General features: G+C 49.4%; 1 protein-coding gene across 6 annotated transcripts in view; it reads left to right on the forward strand.

Moving 5' to 3' along the window:
• The first annotated feature begins 219 nt into the window (after positions 1-219).
• Positions 220-25,486, forward strand: part of TMEM181 (transmembrane protein 181) — a 72,215-nt gene continuing 46,948 nt past the window's right edge. For 2 of the 6 annotated variants that reach the window (XM_037023680.2, XM_037023689.2), the window contains exon 1: positions 14,940-15,087. In XM_037023680.2, coding sequence (XP_036879575.1) covers positions 15,080-15,087 — 8 coding nt within the window. In that variant the 5' untranslated portion in view covers positions 14,940-15,079. Of the gene's footprint in view, positions 381-14,939; positions 15,088-18,821; positions 18,911-25,486 lie in introns of those variants that run through there. The other 4 variants (XM_037023691.2, XM_037023666.2, XM_037023670.2 and 1 more) reach the window with 4 other exon arrangements.

A 25,486-nucleotide genomic window follows, 5' to 3' on the forward strand; every position in this document is an offset into this window, starting at 1 on the left:
CCGGGACTCCACCCCACCTCCGGGGCGCGCCCCGTGTCTCTCCGCGGCGCCTAGAGCGCGCCCGACCCCCTTCCTCCTCCTCGCCCGCCACCTGCTCCGCCCCCTCCTCGGCCCCGCCTGGCGCGCCGGCGGCCCCTGATCCCCGCGGCTGGAGGAGAGGGTGGGGGGGCGCGCCAAGCAACACAAAGGGCGGAGCGGCGGGAGGAGGGGGCGCCGTGCTCGGCGCGGGCGGGCGGGCGCGGCGCGGGCATGGACGCCGAGTACCCTGCGTTGGAGCCTCCGCTCTGCACCGAGCTCAAGCACCTGTGCCAGCGGCTGCAGGAGGCGTACCGGGAGCTGAAGGAGGACCTCACGCCTTTCAAAGATGACCGCTACTACAGGTAGGGGAGGCGCGGGCCGCCGGGAGAGGCGCAGATCCCGGGCTTGGGCCGCACCCCGCCGCCGCCGCCGCCCGGGACCCGGCTGCGCCCCCGGGCTTGGCGGGGTCTCGCCGCGGGGTCGCCCGCTCGTACCAGCGGGTGTCGAGCCCGGGCGAGGGGCGGCAGGGGTGGAGGGGATGTTTCTTGGGTGTTAGTTACCGGTTAACCTTCCGAGGGTCGAGGGCAAATCCGGGGAGCTGGGTTGAAGAGCTATTTTCCATTCCCCAGAAACCTGAGCTGAGTGAGGTCCTCCAATCCCGGAAAGGGACCCACGGGCCTGCGTCGTCGCTGCTTTGCCCCTCCGTTTCCCCCTCTTTTGCTGCCAGCCCCCCGCTCACGCCCTCCTGCCGCCCCGCGGGCCCGCTCAGGCCTTGCCGAGCCTTGGTTGGGGAGACGATCACTCCTCGAGCGTCAGGCGGGCAGGGTGCTGGCCCCTCCTCTGAGATGCTACGGCCCCTGGGCTTCTGTGGAAATCTCTGAAGCTGGGTTGCTGCTGAGAGTTGGAGGCAAATGGCCCTCAGGGCTGGGGGGCCCCTCCATGGAGATGTTACGGGAAGCCATGCGTCAGTACCCCAAGGAGCTCTTGGTCTGGGCTTTTCTGTCTTCATCTCTGTCCTTCTCCTGTGGCCGAAGTGAGAGCTGTGGGGACCTGGAGACCCTGCCTCAGGGCACCCGTCCCCTCCTCCCTGGGCTTGGCTGCTCTGATGGGAAGTGTGTCGATTGCCAATGGCTGGAGTCACCTGATGTGGAGTAATGAAAGGATCCCACCAGGAGTCAGGAGGAAGCCGAGATTAATTTTGTCACTGATAAACTCGGTGACCCTGAGAAGGTTACCTGCTAACCCTGCACTTCAAGCTTCCTCATGTGTAAAAAGAGAAGCTTGAGTGAGAAGGTCTGTGGAAGGTGAGGATTCTGATGGCGAGCACTGGTTTACTCACTCTGTGTTAGGGATGCAGGTGTGTGGTGACCCAGCTGTCGTTGAAATGGTGGTAGTCATTTTTGTACAACCTACTCTGTGCTCATAATCGTATGTGTTCAGAAGAACATGTATCACACTGATCAGTTCTTTGCAAAAGCCCCATGGCTTCCCACAGACTAATCAACAATTAGTCAGCAATATTGCTGACTAATATATTGCTCACAAAATTACTGAGTGAAAGAGCCATTTAAAAAGCAATCTAGTCCCAAGATTGTAGGCATAGCTTTTGAAGGAGTCCCACAATCTGTCTAATGCATCCTCCTGGGAGACCTGGCAGTATGGTCGAACAAAACAACAAACCACAGTTTCAAACCTTATTAAAATCGTATAGTCCAATCTCCTTTCCCATTATTTTTCCCCCAGCTGTTTTTTTCCATATATTATTTTTCTTGGGACCATTTATTTGGCAAAGGAACTAGTGAATAGCTCAATGGTCTTAATTCAAGCAGCAGAGAAGAGAACAAAGCCACGTCACTGATTAATCCACAACTGTACCCCCCTTTATTCAATCAGTAGTTATTGAGCACTTCCTATGTTCCTGCTATCATTCTAGGGGGCACAGGGTTCCTGATGTCATGGGGTTTATAGGTAATAAACAAATGATTTCATATTGCAGTGAATGCGGGGAAGGTAACAAACCAGGTGACATGACAAAGAGTGATGGGGGTGCTACTTCGGAAAAAGTGGCCAGGGAAGGCTCTTTGAGAAGCTGACTTTTGACTGAGAACTGACAAATGAGTTGCTCACTAGACAAAGATATGGGGAGAAAAGTTTCAGAAGAGAAAGGACAAGTGCAAAGTTCCTGAGGCCATAAAAACGTGGTACGGTAGTCCCCAGTATCTGCAGGGGATGTGTTCCAAGGTCCCCAGAGGATACCTCACCATAGGTAGTACCGAACCCTATATATACTATGTTTTTTCCTATTCATATATACTTGTGCTAAGGTTTGATTTATAAACTAGGCATAAGAGATTAATAACAATAACTAAAAATAGAATTATAACAGTATAATAAATGTTATGTGAATGTGTTTTCTCTCAGAATATCATATTTTGTCACTCAAGAAGGTACTCACCCTTCTTGTGATGATGTAGGATGATAAAATGCCCGTGTGATGAGATGAAGTGAGGGAATGACGTAGGCAGTGAGTGATGGGGTACCGTGAGGTAGTATTTGGCTACTTCTGACCTTCTGACCATATGTCAGAGGGAGGATCATCTGCTTCTGGATTACAGTTGACGACAGGTAACTGAAACCCTGAAAAATGAAACTGCCAATAAGGAGAGACTACTGTATGTTCAAGGAGCAGACAGAAGACCAGCAAGTCTGGAGCATAATGGTCATATGGAGCCTTGAAGGCTAGACTAAGGTATATGGATTTCATTAGAATTCCAGGGTGAAGCCATTGGAGAGTTTTAAGTGGGAGAAAGGACATGAGCAGTTTGGCTGCCTGTCCGGCAGCAAGCATTTGAATCTTTGCTCTAGAAGCAACTTCATTAATGGGTTGGATCTTGAAGACCATGAATTCATCATGGTTGGAAGGGGACAGTGATGAGTTCTGCCGCCACCGTGGGAACAAGTAGTCTGCAGAATGCGTTACTGTGTGTCGGCAGAGCATTTAGGCTGAGTCACAAAGACTGTTTTATAGGGAGATGTTTTAGGTCACTTGAACTGTCTTCTGCTCCATTGAATTTTTGTACCAATGGGTAGTACTTTTGCAAAACTAGGTGAAATACTCTTGGGTTTCCAAGTTGGGAAGCTGATAGTTACAGCTCCTGCATCTGTTTGGCTAGAAGATGAACTTGCTACTATAACTTTCGTTCCTGTGTTCTCACCATCTTCATTTCCTCATTGGTGATCTATGACTAAAAGACGCAAATCTTTTTTCCTTGGAGGAGAGGACCTCCTCATGTGGCTGACAGTTCCCTCCTAGTGAGGCACAGGGGGAAGCAGCTGCTGATGCTCTGTTTACAAAAGATAGCTGGCCCCTCCCTTTGTTGGCATGGCTATTTGCATATTAGCTACAGAATTTAGCATCACTGAAAAAAAAGTGGCAGTTATGTGATCAAAGGACTCACAGTCATTTTCACAAACTGAGACATGACAGTTGTACTGCCTGCTAGGAAAGGGGGTGTTGGCCTGGGGTGGTGGAAAAGTGGTGGGCTTGGCTTGTGAAATTCTGGGTCCTAATCTCCACTCTACCCTTTGCTCACTCCTGGGCCTTGGGCAAATCATTGTATTTCACTGAGGATCAGTTTCAATAGCAAAAAAATGAAGCAAGCATGTTGTGAGGCTCAAGTGTTTTATGAAGGTAACACTGGAGATGCTTTCTGATACAGATAACAGAAAAAGCAAAGAAACCTGCCGGAACAATAACATAATGTCAAGCTGTTGATCCAGCAGCTTAATGATGTCATCATATCCTTTCTTTTTACTTGGTAGCAATTGGCCACTAATAATCATGTGGGCTCTTGTTTCCCATTTACATTCATCAGGAGAACTGGCTGGCTTTCTATACTCTCTAAAAGAAGGAATAACTTGAGGCCCATAGGAGAACTGCTTGCATCTCCCCTATACCCCACTAAAATGGTGATAATGAAGAAGACAGACATGTGTTCTTAAGGACATGGAACTTTCATACACTGCAGATCAGAAAGTAAACTGGTACAATCACTGTGGAAAACTTTTTGGCAGTTATCTCCTAAAATTTAACATACATATTCCCTTTGTCCCATCAATTCCTGTTAGGTATATATCCTACAGAAATGCATATATATGTCCATGAGCAGACAGGGACTAAAATATTCATAGTAGCACAATTTTTAATATTCTTAAACTGGAAATTAACCAGATACTCATCAACAAGGGAACGTATAAATTTGGCTTATTCCACAACAGAATAATATTCAGCAATAAAAATAAACAACATATAAGTACACACAATAAAGATAAGTCTCATACATATATAATCTGATCAAAAGAAGCCAGACACAAAGAGTACATACTGTTTAATTTCACTTATACAGAAAATTGAAACAGGCAAAATGACTCTACACTGTTGGAAGTCAGGATAGTGTTTACTCTTAAGGGGACAGTGAATAGAAGGGGGTAGGAGAGATTTTTCTGGCTGCTGGTAAAATTTTCCTTCCTGATTTGTATGTTGGTTACACAGGTATTTTCAGTTTGTGAATGTTTAGCAAGCTATACATGTGATGTGTGTAACTTTTCTGCATATGTATGATGCTTCATTAAAAAGCTTAAAAGAATGCAAAATGGTGTAGCCACTATGGAAAATGTATGGAGGGTCCTAAAAAATTAAAACCAAGACTACCATATGATCCAGCAATTCTATTTCTGGATATTACCCTAAGAAAATGAAAACCCTAATTCAAAATGATATATGCATCCCTATGTTCACTGTACAATAGCCAAGATGTGGAAGCAACCTAAGGGTCCATTCATAGATGAATGGATAAAGTGTGAGATACACACACACACACACACACACACACACACACACACACACACACAACACGAGTATTACTCAGTTAAAGAATGAAATCTTTTTGTGAAGACATGGATGGGCTTAGGGGGCATTATGCTAAATGAATAATGTATGATTTCACTTATATGTGGAACCTAAAAAACAAAACAAATGAACCAAAAAAACAGAAACAGATTCATAAACACAGAGAACAGCCTGGTGGTTGCCAGAGGGGAGAGGGTGAAGGGGTGGGCAAAAGAGGTGACGGGGCATAAAGGATATAAATTTCCAGTAATAAAATAGATAAGACATAGAGATGCAAAGTACGGCATAGGGAATATAGTTAATAATATTGTAACAATTTGTATGGTGACAGGTGGAAGCTAGATTTATTGTGGTGATAGCTTCGTAATGTATATGTATGTGTGTGTGTGTATATATATATATATATACACACACACACACATATATATATATATATATGTAATATCATGTGTCAACTACACAACAATTAAAAAATTAGAAGAAAAAGAACTCCTGTGTCTCATTGATGGTATCAGGGCATTTGGTCTTTCTTAAGCACTTAACCCCAGGCGGATGGAATTACACTTAGGCAAATCAGAGCGCCCCAGGAGCAGAGGGTGGAGTCAGTTTCCCAGGACGCCTAGGTCTTCTAGTGAGGAGGGGTAGATAGCGGTACCAGAGTGGGGTGCTGTTAGGAAAACGATGTGGGGAATAGATGCTGGGTAGGCAATCAACTGTGTCCATGACATAAATGGCGAAGGGCTAATGAAATGTGGACACATGCTCCTTTAGAGCTCAGCTCTCAGAGACTTTGAGGCTGGCTATTTTGTTGATCTATACTTTGTTTCCTGTGTTGCTTTACTTCAGTAAAATGAGGGCTTGAGTTTTCTTGGCCAGTGGAGTGATGCTTAGGGGTGCCCTCACTCAAGAGGCTTTTGGAAGCAATGTTTAATCACCTTGGTGAATTCTTCAGGGCCTGGGGACTGGCCCTCAGTCTTGCTGGTCTAATTTAGCCAGCACAGCAAGAGAAGAACCTGTGTTCAGTGCAGGCTTCAGATTAATCAGACACTGGGCTGATGTACAGAGGCAGAATGCCAGTTTATTGAATTGTCTGGTGTAGATCCATGAGAAGACAGATAGGGGCATGAATGACATCAGAGCTGGGAGGATTAGTTAGGTCAGGGTTTCTCAGTGCTGCGCATACATCAGAATCACTTGTGAGGAGCTTTTAAAAATGCAGATGCCCATGTCCTACCCTCAAGGATTCTGATTTAATTGACCTGGGTTGGACCTCCGCCAGGATGCAGAACCCTGAGGGGTGAGTGGGATGTCAGCGAGCACCAGGCTGAGAGCCCAGTGCATCCTCTCAGTGGGGTGGACTTCTCGTAGGGACAGGGGTATTGGAAGTCTAGTCAAGACTCCCTGTCCACCACACAAGCTCAGTGGCCACTGTCAGCAGTCACCTTGGTTGATTCCAATTGCTCACACAGCAGCACCAACTCCGGCCCCTCCTTGGCCCACCATGGGAGATGTCCCCCTGTGCCATGTCACTGCTCTAATGCTCTGCTCCTTGGTGAAGGATTCTAAACACATACGGGCACCTTCTTAGCTGCAGAGCTAAGCCCCCACTTTAAAAATACCGCATAACTGCTGCTTTTTTTTTCAGAATGCATGTGTCCATCAGGTGCTTTGAGTTCAAGCCCAGGAGGCCTGAGAGAGGGCAGCCTGCAGGGTGGAGTGAGGCTTTATCCCCCTTCTGTATGCGTATGTGCACCATGGCTGTTACTTGCTTCTTTCTTAGCTGGGGCTTCTCTGCTGAGCAGCTGTCTACTCTGTCCCCATCACTGAGGCATGATGAAAGTACACTTAGCCTCAGACTTGAACCATACCTCCCCAGGGGAGTGGTAGCCTTCCGGGACCTGCAGCTCCCACCAGACCCATTTCATGGTGCTTTGTTTCATTTGTCATTTGGTGTTTCCAGGTTGCACAACTCTGTGATTAAGGGATATCCACAATGCTTTGAACTGGCCTGTAGTATCTGTATTGCACTTGGATTTCAAACAACAGAGGGGCTCTGCACTTATTGGGGCTCTTTGTGGTGGTTCACCCAATCGTGATGAGTTTTATGTGTACCTCAGTGTAGGCAGAGCTATGGGTCGTGCAGCAGAGTTGTTTAATTCTTTTCTCTCTAAAGCTACTTATTGCTCTGAATGGAGAGGGAAATATAAAGAGATTCATTTCCTGGCAAGAAGAGCAGGTAAAAGCACTCAACCCTCTGCTCTCCGGGGCCGGTCATCGTTCAGCTGCAGCCCTGACTGAGCTCTTGGCCATTTATGGCAAAATGTGGATCATATTTGTGCAGCTTGGTTTGCTGTATAGAAAGTGGCTTGGGTGGAGGGCTGGACCCCTGCTGGAGGCGAGCTCTGAAGCTGAGAGGCTGGCCCTGGGTGAGCCGGCCAGACCCTGGCATGTGCTGCCTATGGAATGGGGGACCACGGGCGGGCGGGGGGCACCGGCCAGCCTGCTCTGTCTCCTAGCGAATGAGGAAGCCAAACTAACTCAGGAAGAATGCCATGACCTGAGGACAGCTGTGTTCCTTCAGTTCCTTTTAACACACTTTAAGTTCCTTTTGCTGTATTTGCTCACGGGGCAGCGCTCTAACAAAGTCACGTTGATGTCCAACCACCACGCCTTGTGAGGGCCTGAAGACAGGCTTCTTTTTCTATGGTAAGATGATTACCACTTACCTCGGTTTATCTGTCTGGCACTTCCGATGCGTAACCCCCTGCTTTTGAGTGAAGAGAGACCTCACTTTTGGATTCAGGCCAACAAAGATTATTTGAAAGTCAATTTGGAAAGGGCAAGCACGTCCGCTGCCCAGTGATGAATGGCCCAGGAACTACACCCCTGGCATCTTCTGACGGCTGTGCATCTCAGCTTCCTGTAGGATGGAATGCAAAATCAAACACTGTTCCTTCAGGTTGCAGTAGGAATGGTGACTTTGCTGTAGTTTTTGTTGAAAGCAATGTTAGGGTATTGATTGTCACTGTAGAGATATGGTGTGACAGCATTTAAGAACATTGGTTGCAAGTGTTAATTTCAGCCAAAAAGAAGGAATTTATTATAAAGATACAGGGATCATTGACAGAAGCGAAGGGCAAAAATGCCACTGGGCCTCAGGAAGGAGCTGGAATGGGCTCAGCACAGATTCCACAGGTCCATCTTGTTAAGCTCTCTTACCATGCCCCAAAGCACTGGTTATCACATTGGCTGCACACTGGAATCCTTTAGAGAGCTTTGAAAATGACGGATCCCAAAGCACTACTGATTTAATTGGTTTGAGGTTCATCTTGGACACTGGGGCTTAGGATAGCTCTCCAAATGATTCTAAATTCAACAAACATGAGACCTGTTATCCTAAACTGATTTGTTCCTCTGTTCTTTGTCTCAGCTGCCTGGGTGCCCCCAGTCTCCTCTGTGCTCTGTGCTGCTTGGGTGCAGGAGGAAGTCGCCACCAGGCAGGCACCAATGGAAGTCGTCCTTAATGTGAGATGACGGACCTCAGTTCTGGGGCCTCAACGAAGCCTGGAAATCCTGCTAGGTCTTCCCGGGCCACTCATTTCCCATCTTTGCAATAATTTTAAAACTTCTCCATTTTTCTGTACTGGGTCCGGTTGACAGGCCCCTATACCCTCTGTGCCCTGCCCACATCCACCCATCCCACCCCCATGTGCCTCTGCCTTGTTTCGTCACCTGTGTTAGCCTCATGAAGGTTCTTATAGTTCCCGGGCTCTGCTGCCTCTGCCCCAGAGACCCAGGAGGCCCCGCTACTGGCTGACGGGGAGGCTCGTTCATCCCACCCCTGCTGGACTGGTACCCATAGTTCCCCAGGCTGCTGGCAGGGGCCAGGACACAACCCGCATGTGCAGGTCAGACTCTGAGCCGTGAGAGGCAGACGGCAGGACAGAGCCCCCAGTCTGTTTGCAGACATGGTTGTTTCTGTCCATCTCTGGAGCTGTCCTGCAAGACCCGAGCACCCAGCTCTGTGGGTTGTTGGTCGGGAAGATGTGGGCAGCTTGTGCTCCCTGGAACTTCCTCTCCTGAGTCCCAGCCGCACTTCATCCTCTTTGGTCTCTTGTTTCCCAGAGACCATCCCTGCTCCCCATCAAGGGAACAAGGAAACTTTGGTCTCAGGTTCGGTTTTCCAGGGAGCCAAGCTAAGATGTTACGCACACATCAAGACAATTTTGCCAGTAATTCATAGGAAATATACAGGCCAGATATAGGGTGACCAACTGTCCTGGTTTGCCTGGGACTCGGGGTCCCAGGATGTGGGACTTCCTGGGTTCAAACCAGAGAAGCCTCAGGAGAGCCCGGATCACACCTCTCTAGCCAGAAGGCAGGCGCACGCTCAGCTCCCTGCCTCCAGATGAGACACTGGCTGCTCCTCAGCCCCCTTCCCTTCCCTTCCATGGGGAGGTATTCCCCAGTCTCTAAACTCTTAGAAAACACAGTATATTACCAGTCACCTAACCAATCCCACTGTCATTCATTCGCTACAGACGCGTCGGGTGTCTTTCTGTACCAGGCCAGGTCCCAGGCCCTGGAAAGATGAGGACAAATGAAGGCCAGCATGGCAAGGGCATAGGGGATGGTGGTGGCAGTGCCCTGTTCACATGCCAAGAATAAAATAAAAGGCATGTTTCAGTCAAATACATTGGGACAGATACTTAAAAACCCCTAAACTACCAAAGGCAAAGAGGTGAAGGGCACAGTGTGCTGGGCATTAGTTCCTAATAGTGGAGAAGCATAGGGGCCTGTGAGTAAGGGCTGTGCCATGGGAGAGCGTGGGAGGGCTGGGGGTGGGCACAGGGGTGGGAGAGCCAGGGCAGGTGCACCAGCTTCTACTCACTGGGCTTCACTACTGCAAGTACCAGAAACCAACAGGCACAACAAAAAAAGAGGGCCTTTTAATGGTGCTGAGAGGATAGAACGAGATCATTTATGTAAACTCCTTAGCACGGCTGTAAACTTTAAAGTGAGTCTAGGAGCTGTGTGTATAGTTATTTTGCTTTTGGAGAAGAACACAGAGGAAGCAAACGTGTAGCCAGCCTCCAAAGAACCACCCCTCCCAGGGCCATGCTCTTGTGTTGTCCCTTGCCCTTGGAGCTGGGCTGGCTCTGTGTTCTCACCAACAGAATGAGAAGTATGATGCTGAGTGACACGTGAATTCAGTTATAAGAAGCCCTGCAGCTTCTGCTCAAGTGTCTTAGAGCATGTTTGAAGTCTGTCTTCCTGAGACCTGTGAGGAACCACAAGCTAGCTGCGTGGAGAAGTCACACAGAGAAAGATGCCCAGCCAGCCCCCAGCCTCCCAGCCATTGCCACTCAGGTACCAGATGTGAGTGAGAATGCTGTTTCGGATGTCAAGCACAGTTGAGCCTGCAGATGGCTGCAGCCCCACAGGTCATATCCCTGCATTCACAGGGAGTCCCCAGCAAGAACCACCCAGCTGGGCTCAGTCAACACACAGAACCACTAGACAGTAAACTATTCTTTCAAGCCACCATGGTAGGTGCCCAAGATGGCTCCCAGCGACCCCCATCTCCTGGTATTCATGCCCTTGCATGATCCCAACCCCTCAAGTGTTGAGTGGACCTACAATTTGCTTCTAAAGAAATAACACAGAAAAAGAGATAGGCTATTGCTTTTGGAAGCGATGGAAAGTGGTTTCTATCTTGCTGTCATTTTCTCTGGTTCCTCTCACGTACTCACTTGGATGAAGCAAAGCTCCATGTCAGAAGCTGCCCTGTGGAGAGCCCAAGGCAAGGAACTGAGAGTGGTCTCCCCTCAACAGGCCACGAGGCACCAGATTCTGCCAACAACCACGTGCCTGAGCTTGGAGGCAGACCATTCCCCTCTCTGTAACTTCAGCCCAGGCTGACACCCATCCTGCAGCCTGTGAGAGAGCCTGAGCCAAGGGACCCAGGTAGCTGTGTCCAGATGCCTGACCCTCAAAAACTGCAAGATTGTAAATATTGTTTCAAACCACCAGGTTCTGGATGAATTTGTTATGTAGCAACAGATAACTAATACAGCTACTGCATGTGGGGGTAGCTTGTTATGCAATAATAAATAATGGGAACAGGTACAATGATAAGAAAACAAAAACAACAGCCTTATACTGTTAGCAACTGCTGAATGGAATGTCTGTGTTCCTAGCATTACTAAACTTGATAAGCAAGATAAAGCATTTGGACCCTGGCTTCTAATGATCAGCTAACAAGTAAAGAAGACAATGCAAAGTAAGTTTCCATATTTGGTACAACAAGGTGACCAGAAAGGTCCAAGTCTTCATTCGAATGATAGGAGGGGGTTTGGGGGAGGGCAGCATGGTGAGAGAACTGAGTCCCTGGTGGAAGTAGCTCAGTTCATGCTCTGCTTACTGGGGAGGGGATGAGTCAGCTGAAGATGGGTATCCAAGAGCTGTCAAAGCCCAAGCCAAGACATGTTGCTAACATCGACTGTCACCAACTATCATCCTGCTTAAGGGGGAGTCAGGACTGTGGGATTTTCCTGCCTTGGAACAGAGAATAGCCAATTAGCCTTACTGGTACTGAATTCTTTTATATTCTCTGCCCTGAATATGTACGTCAATTTTCTTTTTTAAGAAATCTTCCACTTAGGGGTGTTATAGACTGAATGTTTGTGTTGTCCCCACTCCCCATCCATATGTTGAAGCCCTAACACTCAGGGGGCTGTATTTGAAGTAAGGAAATAATTAAAGTTTAATGAGGTCATCTGCTACGATGAATGACTTGTGAGATGAGACACCCGGGAGCTCAAGCTCTTTTCTTTCATCCCTGTGCCACAGAAGGGCTGTGTGCGCACGCAGAGAGAGGCCGCTGTCTGTGAGCCAGGGAGAGGGCTCTCGCCGGAAACTGAATTGAACAGCATCTTCATTTTAGACTTCTGGCCTCTAGAACTGTGAGAAAATAGATTTTTTGTGTGTAAGCCACTCAGTCTGTGGTATTGTGTTATGGCAGTCCAAGGTGACACAATGCGGTAGGGAAATTGGAATAAACTGTTCTGTTTCATTCCTATGTAACTCAGTGCCCAACTAGAGCATGTGTAATCAGTGTTAGCCGTTACTGATTATTGATAAGATAGGTGAGGAGCTCACATGAGTGTATCTACAACTTGCCAGGCAAGCGTTAGGTGTTCCACTGGGAAGTCGTCCTGAGCCCTTTGCAATGAGATCTGATTTCCTAGGCTATCACCAGCGTTTGCAGACGGGCCTCTGCAAATGTTGCTGTCAACTTTGAAAAATAGTGGTGAGTGGGAGTCAGCAAATGACAGCCTGTGGACTTGACTTTGGTCCTGTTCCAGAAGGAAATTATATAAAAGGATGATTTGTTGGCCCTTAGAAAATGAACATTAGGTATGAGTAGGGTTTTTTTAAGAGTAGGTGGTATGAGATCAATCTAATTTCTGACATCTTGATTCTTTTTGAAACAAGGTGGGGTTTCAAACACTTACACAGTCACCCATGGGTCAAAATTGCCAATTAAATGGCATTACTGGTATATATGGATTTTGGAAGGCTTTAAAATAAGCACATAATTGATAAATGTGCCTTTGATATTAGAAAGACTGCAACTGGTGGCCTGTTTTACTCAGCCTCTGCTGGTCACCACGACCCCATCATATTCTTCAAAGCTTGGGACAAGAGCTTTAGAAGAGCACGGGCTTGGGGTCAGTCGTCCTGGGTTCTTATCAGTAGCCTTATCCTGAGACAGTCACTTAACCACTCTAAGGCCTCAGTTTCCTGTCTATAAGGTAAGGATAAAGGCCACTGATAATGCATCCCATTAAGAGAAATCCGGGGCTAAGGCCTTAGGCTTTGCAGGGGCTCAGTAACTGCTGGTTAATGCTCACTGGATAGCGTGACCCCGAGCAGGGAGCCCAGGAAGCGTCAAGACAATGGCATAATAGGCCAAATGGGCTGAAGCTAACAAAGTAAGAACTTATTCTCAGGCTGATACAGACCTCCTCTGAAATGCATTCCTGAGCTTAAAGAGGAAGCTTGCCAAAACAAGCATGCTCAGAGGTAGGAGCCTGGAGGGGACCTGGAGTCTCACGTGAGGAATGGCTGACTGATTTAGACAAGCTTTCTCAGAGCCCTTTGCCATATACACTGTCACTGCTAGTGATGTATTGGTAATTAGGGCTAGGAGAGCCCTTCCATGTCCTTTTCCATTGCAGTTCTAACTATGTCATTATTTGGTTACTATTTGGGGGCTATGCCCATCAGTAGAAGGTGAGTCCCCAGAGGATGAGGACTTGTCTGTGTTTTTACATTGTATCTACAGAGCTGAGAGGGGTGCTCAGCATGTTGGTAAAACAGACAAATGATAAAAAGACAGATCTAAAGATGCTGGACAATAGATCAAGGGAGGACCATAGGGAGAAGTTACCAGGAGGCAGCTTGGGCCTGAGAGATGTCAACTCTTGTTAAAACCCAGAGTCACATGAAAACAGCTAGGGACCTGGAAGATGTCTCAGCAGAGGCCTGGCAGCAGGCGTTTCTGCACCAGACGAGCTACTACAGATCAGAGGGGAGAACTGGCTGCCTCTGGAAACGTGTTTAGTCCTCTCAGAGCTGTAAGTGTCGTTGTGAATTAGTTTCTAACATTTTAGAATCGGGAGGTATGACATGAAAGTCCTATTTGAAGTCCAACTCTTTTAGAGTGCTAACCCTCTGAGTGCGTGCCCCCTCTCCAGTTCCCTGTACCTCCCTGCAGCCCTGGCGGTTATGGCCTCTGGTCTTGTGCCATGAAGAGCCCTTTCCCTCCAAGCGTCTATGCAAAGAATTCGATAATCGTTTATTATCATTCCTGTAAGAGTAGCAGTTTAGGATTGAGTGCTGATGGAATTTCTTGTCATAATTACTCCGTATTCCCCCTCCCTCCAACTTCCTAAGTCCCCTCACTCTCCAGATCAGCCCAAACATCCTACGTTCTCTCTCCCTACCCCGAACCCCCTCCCAGGTGAGTTAGCTGCCCTTCCTCATGGCTGCTGGAGCAATCTGTGCTTGTCACACTTCCTTTTGGTAACTTACTTTGAGAGGGCAGGAACCTTACTGTATTCGTGTTATCTTATGGCCAATGCCGCGCGCTTGTTGACAGCTAGGGGCATGCATGAGGATACTTTAGGAAGGGAGCTTGAGTCTTTCATTTTCCTCATTCACATTGACTTTAACATGGGGACAGGGGACATATTGACAATTGACATATGCTCCAGAGAGAATCTTGGAAATATCCAAACTGCAGCTCTCATCTGCTCTTGAGTACAGAAAGGTAGGATCCTAAATCAAGAAAATGCTTTTGGTCAGCTGATCTCCACTGTGTAGAAACAACTAGCCCGACACTTAACTCCTGTCGCAGCACCTTAGCAGGACCAGGACCTCCCGTCAGTTACACTTTCACCTCTATGGGATGTGGGATGTGGGTTCCTCACCTGCATCTTTCCGGGCAGACAGAGCTTGTACTGGGGATGCAAAATCTGCCTGCTTTGGTGGCTCTGGTCTAGAAAAGGTTTGCAGAAGCTACCAGAAAGAGCTGGGGAAGCTCACCTGTCACAAGACTTTTTGCGAATACAGACAATTACAGATCCAGAAAAATGCAAACACCCAGTATCTTTCAGACAAGTGCAGGGTGTTTATAGACTCCCAGGGCCTGTTTTGCGGCAGGATTAAGACGCCCTGGAGCCAGGAGGTGAATGAATGAATGCGCCGTCGCCTTGGCTAGGGACAAGGAGTAAGGGTTCAATCATTGTTGTATTATGACTCCTTGGCTGAGCCCTTTCAGCCCCCCAGGGCCGGCCTCTGTGCTACAGGGGCGCGGGAGCGTTGGAGCGCCGCGGGGTCGCCCTAACCCGGCAGGAAGCTCCCCGCGCGCGCCCCCAGTCTCCGGGCCAGCCCGCCGCCCCCGCCCGCACGCCCCTCCCCCGCCGCGCAGGCCGCTTCCGCGCACGTGACGGCGGCGGCGGCGCGTCGCGCTCTGACGAGTTCGCGGGCCCGGCAGCTCCGCGGCCGCTGTCGCTCGGCTTGCGGCTGTGGCTGCCGCGGTGCTGTGGACGCCGGGCAGGCTCGGGGCACGCGCCGGGCGCCGCGATGGAACCGTGAGTGCCGGGCGGCGGGGGCGGCGGGGGTCCCCGGGGCGCGGGGCCTGGAGGTAGGCCCTCCGCCCCCTCGGGGCTCGGGGTACCCGGAGGCTCGGTGCGCTGACTCGGCGCAGGGGTCCCACCGGCCTGCCCGCGGGCGGGAGTGAGCAGTGGAGGCAGGTCGGGCTTCCCGGACGGCCGTTTCCGGAGCGCACCCAGGAGGTCAGCTCTGGCCCTGCTCACCGTGAGAACCGGGGCATCCCCGTCCCTCCCCAGGGCAGCTCTGGCGGCTTGGCTGAGGGGTCTGCCCCTCCCGGACCCCTCTCGCCGTCCTCCCTGGGGCAGCCCCGGCCCGGCCTCCTCTCTGGGAAGGCGGTGGCCCTCTTCATCACCTCTATTAAAAGCAGCCAGAGCGCCCCACTCAGCTTTTGGGGATCTAGCCCTGCGTTTTGATTATGTTGGCACGTTGGGAGCCTGCCACAGCCTCTTTAGATCTCTGGGATACTGCGTTTTATGAGTTTTACAATCTGCTGACTTTGGGCCTTATTACTCTGTGAAGTGAAGGGTTTTAATGAGGAAAAGCGTGTCCACCGCCCCATGGACGCCATCCCTAAAGCTTGCTTTTGACGCAGTAGAGTCACCTGGGTGTTCCCCCAGCGGGCATCTGCAAAAGAAGAAAGAATCAAGTTTAGCCCTTGAGTTGCAAAGTCAGGGAAAAGGAACGCCTGGGGTCTGCGGTGTGGAGCCCCGTCTGGGGCAGGAGCTTGGAGAGCGACTTCCACAATTGCAGGCAGCCTTGAGACAGGGCTGTGTGAGCTTCTCTGTGTGTTTGGGGTTTTAGAGGTGGAAGGGATTTACATTAGACCTCTGCTGAATTCCCTGGCTGTGGACATAGAGACGTAAGTTCCGGGTGGTGGTGTCTGAATGCAAACATGACGGAAGGGAAGTTTTTCCTCCTGTTTCTTCAGAAGTTCTGGTTTTGGTTGATCACTTTAGCACAGCATAAGAAACCAGACTAGCATAAATTGTGAGTCCGAGGTGGATGTTAAGGGTCTTTCTTTTAATTAATCCCCATGCCGAGGTGGTTAGGAGTACTGCCTCTGTACAGCTCTGGGGGGCATCATTCATTTACTGTATATGTGAACAGTACCCTTGGATTTCCGCATGGAGGTACCTTCTGGAGTTGTGCAAAGTGGTGACCCTGTAGCAGTGACAACGAGCATGTTTTAGGAGGTTCCCTCACATACAGAGTCAGCAGGGGTCCGCACAGCACAGCAGCCCCAGGTGGTGTGTGCTGGTGTTTTCCCTCTTACCAGGACATAGAGAGTTTGAAGTGTGAGCGTTAGCCAGGACTGCAGTCTGGGTCTCCGGCAGGAATCCTGTGTTGTCTGCTCCAGGACAGGGAACTGGACCAAGCCGAGCTCATAGGTAAAGGAGGAGTTGCAAAACCACAGTTTGAACGAAGGATTTTAGTGGTATATTTGCATTTCTCCAGCTGTGGAGTTGTGGGCAGCACAGATGCTCTCCAGGAAGCAGTGCTGCAGGCTCTGTGGAACAAGCCCTGGGCAGTGGGATGCAGTTATCTGGATGTCAGCCAGCCACCCACTGTCGTCCAGCATTCAGAATGGCATGGACCTGGAAGTCAGAAAAAGTATTCAGCAGCACATTAAAATTCTAGAAGAAAACAAGCCTGAAGATTTGAAGCATGTATAGGACTTAGATGCCAAGTAGGGTCAGAGTGTTCTTGTTGGCAGATGTGACATACCCCCATGTCAGAAAGGTGAGAAGTGACAGAAACAAGGAGAAAAGTTGGGGAAAGAAGAGCTTTGGAGAATGGAAGAGAGCAGAGCAGGCCAGAGGAGCCCAGCACGAGATCTGTTGCCCTGCAGATCCTGGCACTGTGGCCTCCCTGCTCACCTGCTGCCCAGCCTACTCTTTTTCAAAGGGCAGGAGAAATTGCCATCAAAACCAGTTGGAGTACAGAGCTCCAAGTTCCTAAAGCTTTACTCAGGTTTCCTGCGAATTCCGTTCCTTTTCTGATAAGGACAACAAAGTGAGAGATTCCTGGAGTTCAGGAGGAGGGACACTAGGGCATGTCTCAAACACTTGTTAACGTGACTTCCTGTCTGAGCTGCAGGGCTACACGAAAGAGTTGAAGTTTCTCGCGTTCATTTGTTGCTGTGCTCTTACTGTAGCATTCTCTGCAAATTTAAATAAGGGTGGTGGTGTGCGTGTGTCTTGCTTGGTATTTTCAACCTTGAAGAGTGCACTTTACATGCCTTTTTCATCCTGGCTGCATTTAAGTGTAGAATTGTATTAGTTAGACTCCTCTTCTGCCAGCAGTGAAGGGGTGGCACACATTAGCACAGTGGAGCCCTGCAGTGGTTTGTGTCCCAGCTCTTCTGAGTGACTCACTGCTGGAAGGGACACCAGGCCTAGGTCAGTATCCCATTCCTGCAACTCTAGGGTTATTTAGGATTGCATCTCTTAGAATAATTTTTTTTTCTGAAACTATCTCAAGAGCTAATAAAAGATAACAGTGTTTGCTCTGTACCAGAACACTTTATATACATCATTTCATGTAATCCTCACAGCTGCCTTCACGAAGTTTCTTGTCATCCCCATTTCACAAAATGAGGAGACTGAAGTACAGAGAAGTTGAGGGAGTTCCTCAAGGTTGCAGCTAGTGAAGTCACAGAACAGAGACTGAAACCTGGATAGTTGGCTACAGAGCCACACTTTTGACATATGTTCTACTGTCTGTCAGTAACAGCTGGCAATGACAGAGCACTCAGCAATGGCGTGCAGGCAATAACTCATTTAATTGGCACAGCAACCCTAGGGGGTGAAATTTATGGTTCAGGAGCCAGAGGTCCCTAGAGGTGAGTGGTCCCTGTGGTTGGTAGGGGAGGGGCCTTCCAACCCACACAGTTGGCCTCCAGATTCCTAGTTCTTAACCACTACCAGGCAGCACCGCCCCTCACCAGCACACTGCCTGTGCTGACCCGCATGCGGCCTGCTTTGTTGCTCTGTTGGCCCTGGGAAGGGTATGTGATGGCCTGACGTGCACGTTCCTGGGTGTGAGTTGCTGGCCTCGCAGCCTGACAAGGATACACATGAAGTCACGGCTCCTTGAGGAGCTGAGACCAGTGTTCATTAAAACACATTTTGAGGTTTTGGGCCTTGAATGTTTGCATAATGGCTTTTCTGCATAGCTACAGGTAAATTTTTTCTAATATATTCCAGTTGATTGATTGAAATTTCAGAGTTCCTGTTCTTACCCTCGGAATTTCTTCTCAAAACCCACTAGATGGAAGATTTGAAAAGGAAAGATTTTGGTGAGGGGGCCAAAGAGTGAGGGAGTGGTGGTCCTTTTTTCGGCCCCTGACCTTGTGGGTTCAAATGCCACCTCCACCTCTTGCTGACTGGGACCTCAGAGGGTGTATACTTACCCCCAGCCTCTATTTTCCCATATGTAAAATGGACTGGTAGTAGGGAAGTACCTGACTTGGTACCAGAATGCCGGCTCTTCTGGCCCTTTCCTTCAGTTGGGTTCTGATATGGATGAGGGGAGATTTTATACAGTGGGTCTTCAGGGATATTGGTAGGATGAAAACTGAGATTTTTATTAAAAGAAAAAGTAGGGGGAGGGGAAAAGCACAACTATTACAACTGTAGCTAACATGATTGAGTTCTTCCTGTATGCTTTCTCTCCTTTGCTAAGCCCTTCATTACTTCATTTGTGTCCTCAGCAACCCTTTGGGACTCTGCATGTCTCCGGCTGCAGACGTGGACACTGAGCCCTGAGAGTTTTGTAGCTTGCTCACGGTCTTCTGCCCAGGTATGGAGGGCAGAAGAGACTTTGTTGGTACAGATTTTGGGAAAAATAATATCTTAACTAGAATGTGAGAATGGACTGAGAGATCGAAAGTGTCTTTCCACTCCCAGGTTCTCAGTTTTTAGTTCTAAGTGTAAAATTTGGGTATGAGTTGAACAAGTAGCAACATTTGTTATACTGAAATAGTTCCAGCCTTGTCTACCTACTGTATATAGTGTATGTCTTCACAAAACCCCTCCAGCCTCCTGGGTGTTGGTTGGCACTGGATTCTGTAAAAGGCAGGGCTTGCTGGTGCTCGAGTTTCCTCCTGTCTCCATCTGCAGTGCCCCAGGACAGCACCTTCTTGTGTGCTCACCCAGGTTCTGTCCATTTTGTAGTCATTGTGCTTCAGGCCCAGAGAAGGTTCACTGAATACCTGCCATGATTTCTCTTTCTAGGGCTGTTTTATTAACTCTTACAAGTCTGTGTGGGAGGGAGAAGTGCTTAGTGGGCATGTAATGTGGGCCCCAGCGGTTCTGTAGCCATCAGCAGCCCCACTGGGGTAACTGACTTTCTGGCTGGCTGGGCAGGGAGGAGGGGACATCTGGCTGAGGACGCATGGCCTGGAGGACTGCTTGGCACAGGAAGGCATTTGCTCGGAGCCGCCCTGGCTAGATCACAGACATAGAGGGCCTTAGAGCCCAAAGTCACAAAAACATCAAAATTGGGAGAAAAAAGTTATTTAAGTTTTGTAATTCAGGGATCGATAACTTGTCATAGCAGGGGAAATACTAGAACATGGAGGTGACCAGAGTAAAACCAGGGAAGAGTGTGTAGAACTGGAAGGAATCAGTAGATACTGAATGCCTGCCATTTGTAAGGCACAGCATTGGGCACAGAGAGGCCGGAGAGGGGCTCCAGGTGGGGGAGGTGTGGAAATGTATGAATAATTTGTCACCCAGGATGAAATCCAAATAGGCGTGTGCCTCCTGTCTTGCAGGCTCTGGGACAGTTGCTTTGTCAGAGTGGTGGGGCGGCCTCCTAGGAGGCAGGACCTCAGCAGCCTGGAAGGATGGGTGCGTCGGGGTGGAGGGAGAGAAGGACCCAGGGACTGATCATCAATGGAAGTAGGAAGAGCAGAGCCTGGGTAACAAGGATGATGGGGATGGTCTCGCCTTCTGAAGGACCTTCCAGAGGCCTTGAACTAGGAGGTGTCCATGCCCGTGTGACTTAGTATCTTGAGTTTCATTTTTAATTTGGTTTATTTTCTGCATATACGATTGATGGGAGACTTTGGTTCTTAATAGCACAGCTCATGAAAAGTGGCTGAAACAACAGGGCTGTGCAGAAGTTGAGCTGGGCATGTCCAGGGTCTGTCTGCCATCTTCATGTCTCTGGTGACCTGGGTGGCTGCCATCTCCCGGCTCTTTGTCCTGGGCCTGTTGGCACTGTCCACTTGGCAGCGCTTACATACGAAGACAGGAGGTTTCTCCTCTCAGCCATCTCTTCATCAGGCAGGGAAACCTTTCTAATGGCCCCTGGCTGAGCTCCCTCAGGTTCTGCGCCCTAGTGGGAGGAGGCTGGGAGGCAAGGGTGTGCCATTTTCAGCATCTGTTCCAGGAGGCTGGTCTTGCTGGCTGGGGCTAAAGGTGGGAGGGCATCAGAAAATGGCCCTGGATGGAGAGCAGGTGGGGTGTCTGCCCTGCCCTGAAGAGAGGCCCTTCATGTTCTGGGGCACCTGTTCCTGCTTTAGAGTGAAGTGGGGTGATGGTGGCAAAGTTGTGTCCAAACACCAGAACCATATAGCTGGCATGCCATCTATGGTTGGCTGTCACTATGAGGATAGGGAAGCCACCGGAGGGTTTTGAACTGAGGACACACATATCTGGCTTTCACTGGAGTGGCTGGGTAGAGAACAAGGTAGGGGGTGCTAATGCCAGGGGAGGCCACTGCAATCTAGTGACAGATGGCAGAGGTGCCTCCCAGGTGAGAAGGGCCGAGGCTCAGTACATTTTGGAAGCTTTGTTGATGCGTCAGGTGTGGGGAGTGAGGAAAAGACAGATGTCGGAGGTGACTCTGTAGTTTTTGGCCTTAGCACCTAGAAGGCTGTAGTTGCCAGGTCCTGAGGTGGGGGCACAGCAGGACAGGTCTGTGGCACATCTGGGCTCAGATTTTAGTCCAGATGCCTATTAGATGTCCAAGTGAAGACTCAAGCAGGCGTTTCTTGGAAATCTGGAGCTCAGCTGAGCTGAGATAGGAACGTGGAATGGTTTGCCGGTGCATTGTCTTCCGAGTCTGAACTATGAGATCCAAGGGAGTGAGAAGTAAGAAGGGAAGGGGGCTAAGAGCAGCATTATGCGAATGTGTCCCGGGAAGATAGTGAGAGTCGGCTGAGAGAGCCCTGCAGAGCAGAGCGCCTTTCCAGCTGTGTTCTCTTGGGGATTGACGTCTGCACAGGCTTCGCCTTACTTGGAGGCAGCCCCTTGGAAGGTGGTTATGAATGTGCATAATGAAGGGAAGGAAGGGCTACAGCGATCGGGATTATGGCTGCGATTTTAGGGACTGGCTTTTAGTTTCTTTTTAGTTTCTCTAGGAAATATGTCTGTGATATTTTGAATCATCCATGAAACCAAAATTAATTTAGAAGGGACCTAAAGAGTCCACGCTGGTGCTAAGGGGATACTTTGTTCCATTGTGTCTGAAGGCTTCTCCAAGGGATTGGGGGCTGCAGTGAGGCCAGAATTGTTCATAGAGTTTGTATATTAGATGCCTGAGTGTGAAAAGACAACGGACCTAGGGTGAAGACTGACATCTGTGTCCATTAAGAAAAGGAAGAGGAGAGACACCCTTCATGAGCTGGCAGGGTTTGTAGGAAGTCTTCCTGCCCTGGCTATCTAGGTAGAAATCTAGAAGATTTCTTCAGCTTGGCTAGGTATACAGGGAAATGGAGAGCCCTTTCCTGGTGCCCTGGCATCTTACCACCAATTTGAGGGAACTACATGAACATCTTTGAGATAACTGAATGAAAGCTGAGTTGAGATGATTTCTGAATGCCTACAATGTGTCTTATCATGATAACTTTGTCCTAAGGCACTGAGCTATGTAGTGCAGGCCACATCTATTGTAATGGTTTACAAACATGGGCAGCCATGAGATATGAAATACAGAAAGCTTCATGGAGAGAGTGGGATATACAGGAGAGCCATGCTGGGTCAGATTTAGATGTTTGGTGGGGAGAAGAGAGAGCATTTCACATCAGGAGAGTAGTGTATGAATGGGCTGCCCATGTCAGGAGATGTTAGAGAATATAAGCCCTGGAGTCTGATGCTTGCGTTTGAATGCTGCTTCTGCCACTTAGTAGCTCTATGAGCTAAGGCAAGTTACGTCCCTCTGTAAGCCTGAGCACTCTCATTTCTGACATGGGGAAACCAATAGCACCTACCTCAGATGGTAGTTGTGATGACAGGAGCGGGGGGCGGGGTGGCACTTCTTCATCAGAGGAAGATGTGTCTGGGAGGCCATTGCAGTAATCGTGGTGAGCGGTGTCAAGGGCCTGGACTGCAAGACTGGTGTGCTGGGAATGAGAAGTTAGGAAGGTGTGACCTCTTCCTGGCTGGCTGGATGTGCGGGTTGAATGAGAGACGGGCGTTAGAGGTGACTGCAAAGTATGGAGAAAGGGTAGAGGCAGGAAATGGGTAGTGGAAGCAGGTTTTCATTTATGTTATTTTGTTTTTTAATACATTCCATTTTAAACTTGCTGACCTCTGGCCCAGAGGCCTCTCCGTGGCAGGCAGTGTGTGTTTTCTGCATCACAGTCTTGCCTTTTGAGTGTTTACAGAGATTTTCCTCCTGTTGGTGGCCTGACCACAGAGCTCTCTTCTTGATTACCAGAGACACAGCAGCATTTTGACTGGAAGGTGAAATGGGAAGTGGGCAGAGAAATCACTGGGTGCCTGGGTCCAGCGGGAAGCAGACTGGGAGGCGGCTGGGAGACAGGCTGGGGAGTGTGCGTCCTAGGCGGGTCTCTCAGCCGTGTCCTTCGCTCCTCCCTGCAACTGCCCTCTTTACCTTGGTGCCTCAGTGTTTTGGTGTTTTGGCTGGACAGCAGGATAGAACTGTGATTCCCTGCAATAGGGCGGCATTCCTGAGGTTTCAGAAGCCTGTAGTTTTTTGGTGACTGTTTCAAGGCTTTTAAAGGAGAAGCTGAGTGCAGGAAGATCCGTGGACAGGAAGGCATTGTCATGTGCCCCAAGCCTGCTGTTTGTGCTGCCCCCTGACTCCCCAGCCCTGACACCGTGTGGCTGGAGGGGGTCTCCGGACCGCACACTTCCCAGAGTGAGGGTGCCTGGCAAGGTTTACTGCCTGTCGGGAAGCTGAGGACAGAGCGGGGATCAGGCTTGTTGCCTACTCTGTCCCCAGCAGGCCTCCGTCGTGGGGGAGGTCAGGCCGTGACATTTGCTTGAACACAGACGGGTTGTTTGCTTTCTGTGTCTGTTTTCCATCCAGCTGGATGAGGCTTGATTGCTGAACCAGGAAAATTACTAAAAAACTGAAGTTTGAAGGAAAAAGAAATTATACAATTTTATTGAGCCTTCGACGAGAAAATGGAAAAATATCCTGGGTGGGTTGTAAGCTGCAGAAATTTGATCTTACTAATCTTTTGCTGTCACTCACCTTTTAAATAACTGCTTTTATAGTAAGTTAGTGATAATTGTGTTTTATTGATTATGTGCTTTAAATATCAGAAATTTAAATATAATTCTGTTTTCCTCTGCTTCCAAGTAATCTCTTCTGTGCCTTTGCCCCTGCTGGGGAGCCCTGCGTGCTCCCCAGAGCCGTTGTCACCCGGGTGGGCCAGGTTGCTTGGAGAGCAGCAGAATGGGGTTGTGACTTTTTATAGATTTTATAGAGTTCATAGATTTTCAAAAGGGTAGCAGAGATAACAGTGTTTCTGCATACCCTTCACCCAGCTTCCCCTCATGTCAGTGTCTCAGAACCATGGCACGTGTATCAAAATTGACTGGTCAGCCTTGGGGTGGTGTGATGACTACAGACCTCACAGGCGTTTCCCTGGCATCTAGTCCTTTTCGCTGTGTGTGATATTTTTTTCATGAAAATGCCCTGTGGAGCTGCATAGAAATCTCCCCTTCTGTAGAGTGTTAGAAATGAATTAAACATTGCTTAATATCCTTGACGCCCGGGGATAGCAGAGAAGTGACAAAGGCGACCTTGTTCTTACAACAGCCCCCCATGCCCCGGGCTTTCCCCAGAAGGCCATTCATGGAGGTGGGTCCCCCGCTCCTCCTGCCTCCCAGAGCCTCCTTCCTGGGGCGCACACAGCAGCTACTGCCAAGGGACAGAGCTGTGACATCTTGGTCAATGTCCGGCTGTCTCTAGACCTCAGTTTCCCCACGTGCAAATCGAAGACGTTGGACTTCCTTGCTGAGGTAATTTCTAGCTCATATTTTAAGGCTCTCAGGCCTCTTAGTCTTTGTGTTCAATCCTGAGTTGGAATCAGGCCACTTGCTTCGCTGGCTCTCGCTTGTCACTCACAGCAGTGTCGTGGCTCAGCCTTTGAATCTGAGTCCCAGAGTTAAAAACAGAGACTGCCACCCCTTATTTCTTCACTGGTCCTGTCATTCAGGGAAACACAGTGACACTGATCGGAAGTTTGCTAGCCGGGAGGCGTGGTGGGTCCTGTTGGCAGGAGCTGACTCAGTCTTGGCAAAGCCACGTCAGGTTGGCTTACGGGCCGGGCTGTCCCTTTGCCCTGAGATACCGTCCGCTGATTTCCTGCTCACGAACTGGACTCTTCATCTATGTAGGGGAAAGGGTGTGTGTGCACATAGCCTTGGGAGCTTCAGACCACAGAAGCAGATAACTTTTCCCTCTTTTTCTGGTTCCAAGCCTGTTTCTCCTCCTTGACGGGATGTGTGTATTGCTGCCTGTCAGTGGAGAGGTGTGCGAAATGCCTTCTGGCTGTCTCACCTCCCCAGGCCAGGAAATGCTAGGGAAATAAAAGAATGCAAAAACCAGACACAACAAAAACCCTGCTTCCTCCCCACTCCTTGGGTTTATGGATCCCCTCTTTAGGTTATAGGGTCGGGGCTGCCGCCTGGGGGCCCAGCCTGGCCTGCCACCTCTGTGTGGCAGGGGTGAGCTGGAGCCTAGCCACGCACCTGTGCATACATCATGCCTGGGGCTGCCCAGGGAGGCCTCACCGAGGACTGGAGGTGAGACTGCATGGCCTGCCAGGCTGCACATACTTGTTGGTTGCTGGTCCTTTACAGGGTTTTCTTTTGTTTGCTGGTATACACACACACAGGGATAGGGAGTTCTGAAAGAACTGGTATACAGAGTTCTAAAAGAAAAATGATGCCTGCCCCACTGCCATTTTCTCCTGACCAAAGGATGAAGGAGGGGTGAATGGGGGAGCCCAGTAGGGAGAGCATTAGGGTGGACCCTCTGGTCTGCTTTCCATATTGTTGTACATCTCAGGAAACTGTGGCAACTTGCTTAGCTGTGTCAAGACCAGAGCACACAGCAGTCAGGCTGAGCATCACCATGATGGGGTGACACAAATGAGGGGTCTTAGGTTGT

The sequence above is a fragment of the Manis javanica genome, chromosome 13 (genome assembly GCF_040802235.1).
Source record: "Manis javanica isolate MJ-LG chromosome 13, MJ_LKY, whole genome shotgun sequence".
Lineage (NCBI taxonomy): Eukaryota > Metazoa > Chordata > Mammalia > Pholidota > Manidae > Manis > Manis javanica.